Genomic DNA, 17,500 nt, shown 5'->3' with positions numbered 1-17,500 from the left:
CTGATGATGCCTGTGAAAGAAATGAAGAATTATACACTGTGGTCTATGCAGTTTAAATGAACATTAATTCAAAAATAAATTGATGATAAAAAACAGTAACTATAGGCCAGACTCCATACAAATCACTGAGAAAACAATCCCTAACTTAATGTATGTAAATATCTATGTGCTCCAATTATGTGTCACTCAGTATACTATACTACACCAAAAATTAAAAATTAATAATCACACTCTAATAGAATCTCACTCTTCCAGTCAATAATCAATCCCCCATTTTATAGCCATCAGCATGATCAAAATATTCTTTGAATTTCCTCTATGTAGGTATATACTAATAAAAAATACACCAAAAAAATGTAGTATAGCTGACAGGCAGCCATTAAGACAGATAACTAATGAGATCTCTTGGTGGGAATGCAATAAAAAGCAATGTTATTATGTGTGATTGGAACATAGGCTATGTTGGATGGTGTTTTGCGTGTGAGTTGGGGAGAATCGGTGGTGCAGTGTGTGATATTTTAGATCTTAGTACTTTGTGTGTTAGTGTGTGATGTGTGTGTGCTGTGTGTGTGAGAGTGAGTTGAGGGTGAGTGTGGTGTGTGTGTGTGGTTTTTGTGTGTGGTGTGGGTGGAGGTGTGTGTGTTGGGTGTGGGTGTGTGTGTTGTGGTGTGTTGGTTGTTTGTGTGTGGGTATGGGTGTGTGTGTTGTGGGGAGAGTGTGTGTGTGGGGGGGTGGGTGTGTGAGGGTGTGGGTGAGTGTGGGTGTGAGTCAGTTTGTGGTGTGTGGTGTGGGTGTTTTGTGTGTGGTGTGTGTTGTGTGTGTGTGTGGGGTGTGTGATGTGGGTAGTGTGTGTGTGTGTGGGAGGGTTTGTATGGGTGTGTGTGTGTGTGGGTGGTGGTGTGGATTTGTGATGTGTGTGTGTGTGTGTGTGGTGTGTGTGTAGAGGGTGGTGTGTGTGTGTGTTGTGGTGTGTGTGTATGGGTGTGTGTGGATTGTGGGTGTGTGTGGGATGAGGTGTGTTTGGTGTTTGTGTGTTTGAGTGTGTGTGTGTGTGTGTGTGTGTGAGTGTGTTTGTGTAGTGTGGAATGTATGTTTGAGTTGTGTGTGTGTCGTGTGTGTGTGTGTGTGTGTGGTTGTTTGTGTGTGTGTGTGTGTGTGTGTCGGGGTTTGTGTTGTGTTTGTGTGAGGTTTGTGTTTGTGTGTGTGTGTGTGTGTTGGGTGTGTGTGTGTTGTGTGTTGTGTGGTTCGTGTGGTGTGTGTGTTGTGTGTGGATAGTGTGTGTTGTGTGTGTGTGTGTGAGTGTGTGTGGCTGTGTTTTGTGTTGTGTGTGGGGTGGTGTGTGTGTTTTTGTGTGGATGTGTGTGTGTGTGTGTGGATTTGTGTGTGTTTGAGATTGAGAGGCTTGCTGTGTGTTTGTGTGTGTGTGTGTGTGTGGTGTGTGTGTGTGTGTTTGTGTGTGTGTGTGTTTTGTGAGTGTGTTGTGTGTGAGTGTGAGTGTGTGTGTGTTAGTGTGTGTGTGAGTTGAGTGTGTGTGTTTGTGTGTCTTAGTGGATGTGTGTGTGTGTGAGTGTGTGATGAATTGTGTGATGGAGTTGTTAGATGTTAGTGTGTGTGTGTGTGGAATGTGTGCTGTGTTTGTGTGAGGGAGTGAGTGTGGTGTGAGTGGCTTGTCGTGTGTGTGTGTGGTGAAGTGGGGAGTGTGTGTGTGTGAGTGTGTGTGTGGATGGTGTTGTGAGTGTGGAGTTAGAGGCTGTGTGGTGAGTGTGTGTGAGTGTGTGGTGTTTGTGTGTGTGTGTGGATGGTGTGTGTGTGGCTGTGTGTGTGTGTGTGTGTTTGGCAGAGTGTGTGTGTGTGTGGATGTGAAGTGGTGTTTGAGTGTGTGGATTGTGTGTGTGTTTGGTATGGTGAGTGGATGGTGTGTTTGTGTGTGTGTGTGGGATGTGTGAGTTGTCGTGTGTGTGGTGTGTGTGTAGAGTGAGCTGTGTGTGTTTGGCTGTGTGTGTGTTGTGTGTGAGTGGGTCGTGTGTGCAGATGTGTGTGATGTGTGTGTGGATGTGTTTGTGGATGTGTGTGTGTGTGTGGATGGTGTGTGTGTGAGGCATGTTGTGTGTGTGTGGATGTGTGTGTGTGTGGCTGTGTGGGTGTGTGTGGATTTGTCGTGTGTGTGTGGAAGTGTGTGTGTGTGTGTTTTGGAGTAAGTGTGTGTGTGTGTGAATGTGTGTGTGTGGATGTGTGTGTGTGGATCGTGTGTTTGTGTGTGTGGATGTGTGTTTGTGTGATGTGTGTTTGTGTGTGTGGATGTGGTGTGTGTGTGTGGTGTGAGTGTGAGTGTGTGAGTGTGTGTGAGAGGGATGGAGAGTGTTTGGTGTGTGGGGAAGGTGAGTGGTGTGTGAGTAGTGGATGAGGTGATGTGTGAGTGTGTGTGTGAGTGAGTATGTGTGTGTTTGTGTGGATGTGAGTGTGAGTGTGAGAGTGGATGTGTTTGAGTGAGTGGGTGTGAGTGTGGATGGGTGAGTGTGTAGTGTGAAGGTGGATTGAGTGTGAGTGTTTGTAGTGTGGGGGCTGTGTGTGTGGTTGTGTGTGGATGATGTGTGTTTGTGTGTGTGTGGATGTGAGTTGGTGTGAGGATAGTTTGCTGTGTGTTAGTGTGAGTTGGATTGTGTGTGAGTGTGTGTGGAAGTTTGTGGTGTGTTGGTGGATTGAGATTTATAGTTGATTATTTAGATATAGTGTGTGTTTTTGAGTGAGTTTTAATATAGTTGATTGCATATGATTTTAGATTTATGATGTGATTTTTATATTGTGTTGATGAGTTTATATTTTATAGATGGCATATTTTTTGTGTGTAGGTTTTGAAGTTATTAGATAGTGATCGTTGAGATTTGGTGAGTGTTTTAGTTTGTGTTGAGATGATGTTGATGTGTGTTATGTAGGATGTGTGATTTGAATGTGAGTTTCGTTTAGTTTTATATAGAGTGAGTTGTATATTTGATGTTTGTTTTATGAGTATGTGTTTGAGTGAGATGAGTGAGTATAGTGTGTTGCAAGATTTGATTTAGTTATTGTGAGAGGATATTTGTGAGATTGTGATAGTGGTTTTTTTATGAGATTTATAGTTTTAGTTATTTAGAGAGATTATTTTTAGAGTTGAGAATTTCGTGTTTGGAATGAGTGTTTGAGATAGTGGTGTAAGTTTTTTATAGAGTTATATTTAGTGTTATGTTTTATAGTGTGGTGAATAGATAGTCTTAATAGGTGTATTGTGGCTGTTAGTTTGTGAGTTTGAGTGTGTACTGTGTTTGTTGTGGAAGTGTGAATTTGAGCTATATTGAGTGGAAATGTTTTTAATTGATTTAGGATGTGAGATAGTGAGATAGATGTGATGTCGTTTAGTTTATATTTTGTAATATATATATATGTGATTGTTTTGAAGAGGTTCAGTAGTGTGTTTTTGAGTAAGTCGTGAGTTTTGAGTGTGTGTTTGGGTTTTTTGCCCCCCCCCTATTGTTATATAGAGATTATATTTATATATTATTTTCATATTATATATATAATATTTATATATTCATATATATATATATAATATATTCATAATATAATTTATATATATTCATTATATTATATTATATATTCATATATATATATCTTATATTCATTATATATTATTTTTATATATATTTAGATATTTATTAATATATTTATAATATATTCTATTTATATTTATATATTCTTATATATATTTATCATATTCACTATATATATATATTCATATATATATATATATATATTTAGATATATATATTATTTCATATTATATATACTATATATATTCATATTTATACTATATATATATTCTTATATATATAGATATTCATAAAATATATATATTTTATTTCATATATATATATATTATTATATATATATTATATATATTTAATTCAGAATATATATAATATTCATGTTATATTTATTTATTCAATAATTATTATTATTATATATATTGTATATATATATATATATTTTTTTCTTTATATATATTTTCATATATTATAATATTCTATTATATATATATATTCATATCATATTTATATATTCATATATATGTTATATTATTTATATATTCATATATATATATCATATATATTATATATTTTCATTTTTATATATATTCAAAATATATAGAATATATATTTCAAATATATTTTAAATATATATTCATTATATATACATAATATTCATTTTTATATATAAATATATATTCATATTATTTTTATATATATATTCTATATTTAATAATTATATATTGCATATTATATTTTTTTATATATATTCATATATATATACATATTATATTCATATTATATTTATATATATTTATTAATTTAATATTATATATATATATTTCATATATAATTTAATAATATTAATATTTATATTTATCTAATATATAATATATATATTCATATATATTTATATATCTCTATATTATATATATATATATAATTGATATTATTATATAATTATATATATATATATATTCATATATAATATATTTATATTTATATATATATAATATTATTTAAAATATCTGGTTTTTAGTGATATTTTTATATTTGATTTTAAAATTTGTAATTTATATTATATATATATTTTATATATATATTTATAATATATAATATATTAATATTTATTTTATATTATATTATAAATAGATATTTATTGAATTTATATATTATTTAATATATATAATTTATTTATATATATTTTTTTATATTATTTTATATTTATATTTTTTTTATCTTATATATATATATATTTTATATATAAATTATATATATATATATTATATATAATTATATATAATTATTCATATTATATATTATATTTATATATATATATATATATTTTTTATTATATATATTTTTAATATTTATATATATTAATTTATATATATATATTCAATATTTATTTATATATTAATCTAAAATAATATCAATATATATTATATAGTATATTATATTATTTTTATATATATATTTATTGTATATATTATATATATACATATATATATATTATATATTTTTAATTTTTTATATATATAATTATTATATATATATATATAAAATATTTATTATATTTTTTTTATATATTATTAATATATAAATTTATTTTTTTATATTAATTATATATTTATAAATATATTTATATATTCTATATATTATATATATATTATTATTATATTAAATATAAAATTATATATTTATATATATTTATATATATATAATATATATTAATATTTATATATATTAATTTTATTATTTTTAATAGTTATATAAATATTATTATAGATATATATATATATATTTATATTATATTAAATAATATTTTATATTTATTAATATATATATAATATATTATTGATATATATTATTATATATATATATATATTTATTTTAAAATTTATATATTATATATATAGCATATATTTTTTATATATATATATATAAATATTATATATTTAATATTATATATTATATAAATATTAAATTTTTATATATATATATATAAATATTATTTTTTTATATTTATATTTAAATTTATAATAAATTATATATTTTTATTATATATAAATATTATAAATATATTTATATTATTTATATATAATATATATTTTTATATTCATATATATATTATAATAATATAAAATATTCATAATATATTATATATAAATATTTAAATATTTTATATATATAATATTCATTATATATATATTATATATAAATTTATCTATTTATATATTATTAATAAAATATTATATATATATATATTATAATATATAATATTTTATATTTTTATAATATATTTATAAATATTCAACATATTATATATTTTATAAATTTTGTTCTATTAGATATTATTTTTTAAATATTAATTATTATTTTTAAAAAATGTTTTTATTATATTTTATATATATATATTATATTCTAGATATATATTTATTGATTTATTTAAAATATATAGATTTTTATTATATATTTTATTATATTAATATATAATATATATATATATTATTTATTATATTTTTTTATTATATTTTATTTAATATATATATATTATATATATTTATAATATTATATATATATATATTTATTTTTATATGAATTTATAGATTATATATGTATATTTTTTATATAATAATATTTATATATTAATATTTTATAATATTAAATAAAATATATATGGAATATATATATATATAATTAATATATATTGATTATTATATATTATATTTATTATATATATAAATAATAGTTTATTTTATAATAATTTTAGTTAATATAATAAATATATATATATATATATATCTATATATATATATATATATATATATATATTATTATGAATATGAATATATTTATATATGAATATATTATAATAGATTTTGAATATCGGATTTTATATAGTATGAATATGTAATATATATTATATATTTGGAATATACATTTAGATTTATTATGATTATACATGTTATATATATATATGAATATATAATAATATATATATTATTAATTTATATATGAATATATATAAAATTTTATTATATATTATTTGAATATTTTTATATATATTTTTTTATATTGGTTTATAGTTATTGAGATATATATGAATATATATATATATTTATATATATAATATGAATTTTTATATTTGAGATATATATATGATATGATATAATATATTTTTATATAAAATATATGAATATATAGATATATATATATAGGATATATTTCTATATATATTATATATTTTATATGATAATTTTCTTTTTTTATAGTATATTTATATATATATGTAGATATAGTTTTTATATATATATATATAATATATATGAATTTTTATAGATATTTATGTGAGTTATATATTGTTTTGATTTGATTATATGGTTAAAAGGATGAGATTTATTTATGAATTTTTGAGTTTTATGAATTTAGTGTAGTTAGGATGTGAGTATAGAGGTTTTTTACTTGATATATATACATAATATATATCTATATACGAGGATTTATATGAATATGAATATTTTTATCAGTATGATTGATTTCTATATATTTTTGTTTGTTTGAATATATATTTAGAATGTTTATGTATTTATTATTTTGTATAGTGTATATTTTCAAGATTTATATGAAATATACATACTATTTTTAGTTGTATATTAATATATTTTTTTATATATGAATATATTTTATATATAGATATATAGTTAGATTTAATGTTGATTTTTAGAGATATTTACATACAGTTAGTATAGTTTTAAAGTATGTTTGAGTTAGTGTGTCCTGTCTGTTTTATTTTTTTTAATACATTGAGTGATTGAGATATTTATAATGACATTATAGTGTAATATGATTTGATTCTTACTTTTATTTTAGTTGTGAGAGTTCTGAAAAGATTTGTTATTGAGATATACATTACATATTTTTTTTTTTTTTGAAGTATGATATAGTTTTAGACATTTTTTTGAGAGATTGAAATTATAGGTGTGAGTGATAAAGTATGAATGTGAGTTATGAACAGTTATATATTGTTGAAAGTAGTGTGTGGTGTATGTATGTAGTGTGTGGTGAGATGTATGTGAGAGTGTTGTGTATGTATGTGTGTGTTTGTGTATGTATGTGGGTGATTTTGTATTGTATTAAATTGTGTGTGTGTGTGTATACGTATTTGTGTGTGAGTGTGTGTGTGGTGTAAGTATTGAGTGTGTGTGTGTGTGTGTATGTATGTGTGTTTGTGTGTGGTATGTATAGTGTTTATGAGAGTATGGTGTGAGGTTAGTGTGTATGTTGTGTGGTTGTACAGAGTGTATGTATGTGTGTATGTGTGAAGTATGTGGTGTGTGTAGTATGTTTGTGTGAGTGTCGTATAGTATGTGTGTTGCGTCGTTGTGGTGTGTATGTTGTGTGTGAGATTGTGAGAATGTCTGTGTGGGTGTGTGTATGTCTGGTTTGTTTAGTGAATGGTTATGAGTGAGTATGTGCGGTATGTATGTGTGTGTTTGTGGTGTATGAATGAGTGGTGAGTTAGAGTCTTTTTATTGAGTGTGAGTGATATGGGTGGGTGTGTGAGTGAGTGGTTGTTGAGTGTGGGGAGGTATTGTGTGAGGGGAGGGTGATTGTTTGTGTGATGGTTGGTTGGATTGAGTTTGTGGGAGGTTGTTAGTTATTTTATTTTTATGTGATTGTGATGAGAGAGAGGTTGGGTGTGTGTGTTTTTGGTGGTAGAGTGTGTGTGGGAGGGAGGGAGTGTTTTGAGTTTTGGGTGGTAGTGTATGATAGAGAGTTTTTGATGTAGGGGATTTTTAGATATAGTGAGGTTGGGATATGTTAATATTGATGTATGGAGATTTTTGATAGGTTGGGTGATTGATTATAGGAGGGTTGGTAGAGTGTGAAGTGATGTAGTGTGTGATATTGGGAGGTTTATAGATTGATTTTAGGGATGGATTTATTTGTTTGTGTTGTAGTTTTTGTTTTTGTGATAGAGTTGAGGTTTGGAGTGGGAGTGAGTTGTTGGTATATTTATATTGTTGGTGGGGTGTGTTGTGTTTGAGTGGGTTGGTGGTGGTGAGTTTGTGTGTTTGGAGTGGAGGGTGGGTAGAGTGTGTGTGTTATGGTGTAGGTGTGTGTTGGAGATAGATATTATATTATGTATTTTGATTTATTGTATAGAGAAAGCATTTTATTTTTGTAAATGAATTTGTGAGAGAGAGTCTGACATTGTTATATTGTTACAGTCCATATGATATGTGATGTTGATCATACTTAGTTAGTGTGTTTTTGAATAGTCTGGTTTGAGAGGTGTTTTATACAGACATTTATTAGAGTTTATGAAGATATTTTCGATAGTATGACTGATATATTTTGTGTCTGGTATTAGTGAGTTATTGTAAGATATTATTGTGTGTGTTTATGTAAGATTGTTGTGATGTGTATGTATTTTGATTGTGAGTGTGTGTGTGTGTGTGTACATAATGTGTCGTGGAGTTATATATAAAATTTTATATTTATAGAATTCATAATGAGATATTTTATTTATATACTTATAATTAAGTGAATTTCGTTATAGTGAAACTTTCTTATTTTTATTATTTTATATACTATATACCAAAAGCCTTTACACAAAAAAAAGTAATTTATATATGTAGTTATCTTTTTTACATTAAATTGTTTTTATAATACTGATATATATACAGTACATATTTATATTAAGTAAGTACTATAGACTGTACATATTATATTACATTATATATTATACAGACATATATATCCTATATTTTAATTAATATATAGATTATTAATGATAGATATACTAGAAAGTGATATATACATTAAGTTTTTTAACATATTTAGTTTGTTACAAACTTATGTTTGTATTATGACATAGTTTGATAAATGAATTTTTGGAGTATGGTAATGTGTTTGTAGAATGAATTTTAGTGTTGCTATTTTTTTTAATTTTTAGTTTATGTCTGATTTAAGACAGATTGATTTGTTTTTATACTGTCTTATTTTTGTAATACAGATTTGATATACATTACATTTATATGATATTTCATTGTGTGTTTTCATTAAGATATAGAGACATTCATTTAGATAGACATACCATATTTATTATGTTTTAATTCTGTTATTTTACAGACATAATATATATATATTATATAAATATATAGATTATATATATATATATATATATTAATATATATATATAATTATATATATATATAATATTATATATAAAATAATTATATATCTCTATATAATTATCGCGTATATAAATATATTATATAGATAATATTATATATATATATAATTATATATATATATAAAATTATATTTATATATATATTATATATAAAATATAGATATATATATATATTATATATATATATATATATAAATATATAAATATATATATATATATTAGATAGTTACAGTAGGATAGAATATATTATATATATATATATTATATAATATAATATAATTATATATAATATATAAATATATATATATTATTTATTTATATATATATATTATATATTATATATATATTATATTATATATATATATATTATATATAAAATATATAATATTATATATTATCTATATATATATAATAATTATATATATAAAATAATTTATAAATAAATATATATATATATAATATATTAATATATATATTATTATATATATATATTTATATATATATATATCTAATATAATATATTATAATATTATATATTATATATGATATATAATATCATATATATCTTAAATATATATAAATATAATTATATATATATCTATATTATATATATATATATATCATATCTATAAGTATATATAAAAATAATATATCATAGAGATTATATATATATCATAATATATATATATATATATATATAATCTAATATATATATATATCATATATATATATATATATCATATATATATATAATAATAATATATTATATAGTACATATATTTAATATATATCTATATATAAATAATCATATATTTTTTTAAAAAATAATAATATATATATAAATATTATCTATATATAACATTCAAATATATATATATATATAATCTATATATAATATATCTATAATATATATATATACCTATATATACATATATATATATAGATATATCTATTTTAAAAAATATATATATCTATGTATAATAATCTATATATATATATAATAATAAAGATATATATACATATATATAAATATCACTATACTATATAATATATATAGATATACGTATATATATACATATATATAATATATATATCTTAATAATAAATTTCTCATATATACATATATATAATATATATGTATATATATATACATCTAATATAATATATATGCTCTAAATATATATACATAATATAATCTATATGTATATATATATAAACATATATATAATATATATGTATTATAATATATACATATTATAATCTACATGTATATGATATACTATACATAATTATATAATATATTTAATATTAGAATATATATATATATATATATATATATGAATAGAGTTATATATATATATATAAATATATATGATTATATATATATACAAATATAATATATAAATATATATAATATATATATATATATCTAGTTTATATATAAATAATATATATATATATATATATTATATATTTCATATATGTATATATATACATTTAAAAATATATCTAATATATATTATATATATATATATATATATATATATATATAATACCAAATTATTATTATATATATATATAATATATAATAGATATATTATATATTAAGTATATAACTATAAATTTATTATATAATATATATATCTTATATATCCATATATATATATATTATTATATTATCATAATAATATTTATATATATATTATATATATATCATTACAATATTATATATATATATAGTTAGTATCATATATATATATATATATATATATATTATATATATATATTATATATATCAAATATATATTATCATATATTATATGATATAATATATCATATATATGATATATAGTATCTATTATATAATATATAAATTATATATGATAATAAAATTATAATATTATACTATATAAATTATAAATATATATTATATAATTAATATATATATTATAATATCATAATTATATATATTATCTATATAAATATATTATATACATCATTATATTATACAATATATATATATTATATATTATATATATATATTACTTATACGTATATTAATAAATATCGATTCTATATATATATTATATATTAGATTATTATACATATTATATATATTATATCTATTATATATATATATATATATTAAATATATACTATATATATATTATATATCATTAGTGATATATATTAATTTATATTAATATATATTATATCTAGTTATATATATAGTTATATATACTAATTATATATATGATTATATATATCTTATATATATTATATATATTAGGTATATATATATTATTAATATATACGAATTATATATAATAAGTATAATTATATATGTAGAAATATGTATATAATGTCTGTATAGAGTACCAATAGCTCACTCTTCATAACCTATACCGTACTACGGACTCTTTACACCATCACTCAATACGTCACCTGTCAATCTTACGTTATGCGTGGTTCAAGTCCCGGTCAGGGAGGTTCAAAATTTGTAAATCCAAATTAATGCGTTACAATAGTACTGCGCGGCGAATACTACCATCTTTCTCATATTTTTATAAACCGTCGGTAAATACCCTAGACTTTGGGATCTTGAATGTTTTGATTATATACTTCCGATTGTCTTAAGTCTGCAGCACGCGGTGGGAATTGTCCGTAAAAACCTTTAAAAGTTCGCTAATCCCTGCTACTGCTAATTAGCAAATAGGTAACTTTCCAGTGACGTACTCCATAAGGCGTCTGGTTAGGACAATTACTTTTATAGCTGGGTCATCGAGTAAAATGACCGATCAGGTTTTCACCACCGTACCTGTCAATCTTACGGCGCGGGTTCAAGTCTTGGTCAGGGAGGTAAAATTTGTATATACATATATGTACATATAAATATATCCATATATGTACATATAAATATATCCATATATGTACATATAAATATATCCATAGATGTACATATAAATATATCCATAGATGTACATATAAATATATCCATAGATGTACATATAAATATATCCATAGATGTACATATAAATATATCCATAGATGTACATATAAATATATCCATAGATGTACATATAAATATATCCACTATCTAGTACATATAAATATATACATAGTATGATATCATATAAAATTATACAAAAGAGTACATATAAATATATACATATAAATATAACAAACGAGATTCAACAAAAAAAGATATCCATAGATGTACCATATACATCAATAACCTAATGAATACCACATTAATCATAACAAAGAAGTACAAATACAACACCATAGATGACACAAAACATCAATACATAGATTACATATAACTAAATACATGGAGATGTAACTAACATAGATGTACATATAAATATATACATAGATGTACATATAAATATATACATAGATGTACATATAAATATATACATAGATGTACATATAAATATATACATAGATGTACATATAAATATATACATAGATGTACATATAAATATATACATAGATGTACATATAAATATATAAGCAATAGATTTACATATAACATATATACATAAGATGTATCATCAAAAATATACAATCGATGTACTATATATAATATAATACATAGATTACATTACATATAAATATATACATACGACGTACAATAAATATATACATAGATGTAACATATCAAATATATACATAGACCACCATACATATACCCATACCCTATCAACACCCAATATGTACATATAAATATATACAAATACCTTGATGGACATATAAATTATATACATAGGTCATGTGTTACATAAATCATATCTACTTATAGCATATATTACCATAATAAACATCAGAATACAATAAATTCTTATTTAATAGGCACATGATTATATTAATAATAAATCCAAAAAAAACAAAACTGGTCATTTATGCCATTCTTTGAATATGAGTAAAAAATTCTACATTTATTACATCAACCACTGTCAATGACATCATTATGATAATATAAGTATCAGTATGCTACTAAAAGTATTGGAAACTATTTTATCAAATTTCATTACCCTATGATGTTCGGTAGGCACTACCAAAGACTGACTCAACACTTTGTATATCACAATACATCACTCCTTTGGAAAAAAAAGATCATAATTAAATCAAAGGACAAAAAACCCACTAATCCAAAGACAGCTGGATGGCACCCACATCATTGATAACTGCATCTATTCAAGCCAAAAGGTAAAATTTAACAATTCCATCACAGCATAAAATGAGGCAATTAGTCAAGTATACCCAATAACTTTTTTAGTAGACTTGCATGTATGTCCAAAATATCATCCCAAACTGATATTATATCTGCACATTATAACAGAGGCATAAATTACCTACCTAATATTTGCTCTAATAAATGTTTTGCAAAGATTTTCTGGACATGTAAATAATGCATTAATCTATTATTCAATTCATGGAATAGATGCAAAATAGATGAAGATTCAACTTCTATACAGATCTTTAGGCAAAGTCAGCAGGGCATAATATAATAAAAAATAAAAATACACCAAATACAATGAACCCTGCTGAAATATACAAAAAGGTAGGAAGGTAATTTTTGTAACTAAATATATTTTACTACAAATGAGCAGTGAGAAATATGAAATATACACTAAGAAACTTTGCAATTTTTTTTCAAAACAATACTATTTGTGAACAACTTTTAATTTATAACTTATAGTTAAGCTTACCTAAATTTTTTTTTCATGTGCAGAAAATTAGCCCATTTTTATGTTTAGGATACTTAGAACACCTGGTCAGACAATCAAATTATGATATAAATATAATACAAGAAAAATTCTCAACTACACCAATCTCACATAATTTTTAGCTTTTCCCTTACCCCCTTGAATAGCATGCATAATAATAATACCACCATTTCACTCACAGACCTTGGTACTACTTCTTAAGTTTAATGAACTACAATCAAAAATTTAAAGAGGAAAAAAATTGCGTCATCTATCAAACGAGCTTTTATTAAACATATTACTAGACAACTATATACACAACCGTCCACAAACCTTATAAGCACAATACTTATAAAATATACAAATCCACTAAAAACATCGCACTCCACACACTATTTATAAAAAAAAAAAAGCAATAACATAAGAGGCTAAGCATCGAAATACTAGAAAAAACACTACATAAAAGATGTGCACTGTTCAAAAATTGGCTTCAAAATTAGGCTGGTACACATCCACGGACTTTGGGAATGAACAAAGTTAAAAAGTATAAATACCATCTCTAACCGATCAAAATCAATTGGGAATTAAAAAAAAAACGAGAAATGTTTTTCTACACACTTTAACATGTCACACACATGTTCGTAAACTGTAATTCAAAAGATGAAATGGTATTTTTTACAGGCACTCACCTACTTATATATCTACCTGAAAATGTATAACTTCACAATGCAAAATTTATGATGTATGTCAATTAACTATCCATAATCACTACTTGATCCATATGCATCCAATGCACCTCTTGTCTTGTAAAGTTATTTAAATATACCTCCACTCTAGGCTCATTTAGTTACATTAGATTGATCCAACTCGAATATGACACACCAAAATCCTAATCATTAACCCTTATTGATTAACAAAAGAGGAGGAGGGGGAGCAAGTTAGTTGGAAATCAAATATCCACTATCACATAATTTGGATACATTTTGTTGTGTGGAAGATATTAGCATAATCCATAACTGGTAGAGTAATAAAGATAAAAAGACATTAAACCCAAATAACTATACACATTCTAACAAATTTAGTTCTTAAAGCATCAAATCATATTTGCACTGTATTTGAATCTTTTGTCTGTACCAAACTCCTATTAAAATGACCATATTCTCAGAACTAATGACATGATGTTAATTATAGTCCTCCCAGTTCCGCTGAACATGATATTTATAATTATCTAATAGATTTTGAAAGAAAATTTAAAAACAAAAATATGAAAAACTTATGACCATCCTAGGCTAACATCCTAATAATTCATGGAACACCAAATTTCATCAAAATGTAATACACTTTCTCTTACCATATCATAGGTTCTCTTATTTCAAAATGCTACAAATGCATTAATTACAATGCAATCTCCAATTCCCTGGATGTCACTTTAAAGTCCAATGTATCCAGCTAAAAACTATGGAACAAAGTTAGTCCAGAGCTGTGTTTATTATTTTATCATCTAGACACTGTAAACATTATATACCCTTATAAGGACAATCAACCCAAATAAACACACAACCAATATGGGAGCAAGGATAAAAGCTTCATTCAAGCAAAATAAACAAAGGAAATGCAAATATACAAGATTAAGGAGTGGCCACAAGAGGAGGTCGTGCAACGGCTCAAGATGTTTCAAACTTTGAAATTTCGTAAATGGGCATAAAAAAAGAATCCCAACGTAATCCTTATTCGATCAAACGCGCTTCTCTTACACAAATTCTTCGCTTCACAACATACCATGATACTGTTTCTTTGCGGGATGCCTTCAGCATAAACCGTGAACAAAATAATATGGAAGAGAGCCGCCCGCTCAAACGTGTGTCAGGGACCAGACTGAAGGGGTTTCTCGGGCGGGAAGAGCTAGGTGTTCCCGCGCGAAACCTCTGCTGGGGGCTTTTTAAAAGAGTTTTCTATACTGTGATATTATAAGGATTGTGTGTTCTCTGTGACCTTCTTTAAGAAGGATATGGAGTGTTGTGGTCTTTCGGTATCCACACGAGGTGTTGGTGATAGGGTGAGAAACTGACCTTGTCGACTATGGGAAGGGAATTAGGGAAGTCTTCCTCGTCAGATGAGAAATCCCCTTTAGATTGCTGTACAGGCGCGACATGTTTTTCATAAAGCTCCACATATTCGCTTTTTCTTGCGCTAGAGGAGGGAAGTTCAATCCCGTGGTTAATTAGTTCGTTTCTCAACTGTTCCTTGGTCAGGGAGAAGCCTCAGACATAGCGAACCCACCGGTGTGATCAATTGGCGTGGGAGAACAAAGCTTATGGTAATGAACACCCAACCCACGCGGTATCACCATTTAGCCAACAAACACTGTCCGAAGTTACTTTTTAGTAGTAAAAGGTTCCCGGCACAACACCAATAGAACCGTAGACATGATTGGTTCTACTGTGTAGGCGGAGGCGGGACCTGCTGCAGGCCGGCCAACTGCGATCCCGCTTTCAACCTGCTTCGGTTGAACATTCTACTAGCCTGCATGCTTCCTGTCGCGACCGCTTCATTCAATCTTCTGTGCACCTGTAGCTCTACCTCTGGCCACATTTAAAGGGGCTTTTCACATGGGTTCCCGCTCGAGACGCGGGCAAGGTTTCGAAATGGGCGTGAAAGGCGCCCGGGGAATTTGTTGTGTAGGTTATAATTTTGAAACGCGAGGCTGTTAACGTGGGATTCGGATGAAGATTTTACAAGGTAACATTACATAACAACTTGTACCAATAAAGTACCTTTCCTTTTGTGTATACTTTGACATTCAGAAGCGTCGAAACTTTACAACACCAATTTGAATTGTGTGAAAGCGTAGGGGGTAGCAATATATATACACAAGCTATATAGAGACGACAATATAAATGACTTTAATAAAGAATATAGGCGTATTTGGCACCTATTTTGATACGGCGAGACCCACACGTGGAGGAACGCGGTACATGGAGGGATTTATTATTAGGTGTAAAGAAGATGCATTGGTACTAGAGTAG

At 25.0% G+C, this 17,500-nt stretch overlaps 2 protein-coding genes across 3 annotated transcripts in view; both read right to left on the bottom strand.

Moving 5' to 3' along the window:
• The window catches only part of LOC122257514 (uncharacterized), a 26,221-nt gene extending 9,264 nt beyond the window's left edge, over positions 1-16,957 (bottom strand). Inside the window, exons 1-2 of one of the 2 annotated variants that reach the window (XM_043022824.2) lie at positions 16,544-16,957; positions 1-10 (exon numbers count right to left, since the gene is read on the bottom strand). The exon at positions 1-10 is cut by the window's left edge and continues 102 nt beyond it. Coding sequence is in view for 1 of the 2 variants with exons in the window: in XM_043022825.2 (XP_042878759.1) it covers positions 1-10; positions 16,254-16,256 (13 nt within the window). In the remaining variant the exon portion in view is untranslated. Of the gene's footprint in view, positions 11-16,253; positions 16,416-16,543 lie in introns of those variants that run through there. The other variant, XM_043022825.2, reaches the window with a different exon arrangement.
• On the bottom strand, positions 1,386-2,077 carry LOC147472118 (uncharacterized; the record flags this gene model as incomplete). Its single annotated transcript, XM_086554005.1, has 2 exons — positions 1,386-1,442; positions 2,024-2,077. Coding segments are annotated over 2 exons (111 nt in total), but the record flags the coding sequence as incomplete, so codon positions are not given.
• Positions 16,958-17,500: the final 543 nt, after the last annotated feature.

The sequence above is a fragment of the Penaeus japonicus genome, unplaced genomic scaffold (genome assembly GCF_977035675.1).
Source record: "Penaeus japonicus unplaced genomic scaffold, GWHDUDI00000001_assembly GWHDUDI00000003, whole genome shotgun sequence".
Lineage (NCBI taxonomy): Eukaryota > Metazoa > Arthropoda > Malacostraca > Decapoda > Penaeidae > Penaeus > Penaeus japonicus.
This window is presented reverse-complemented; position numbering and strand designations above follow the sequence as displayed.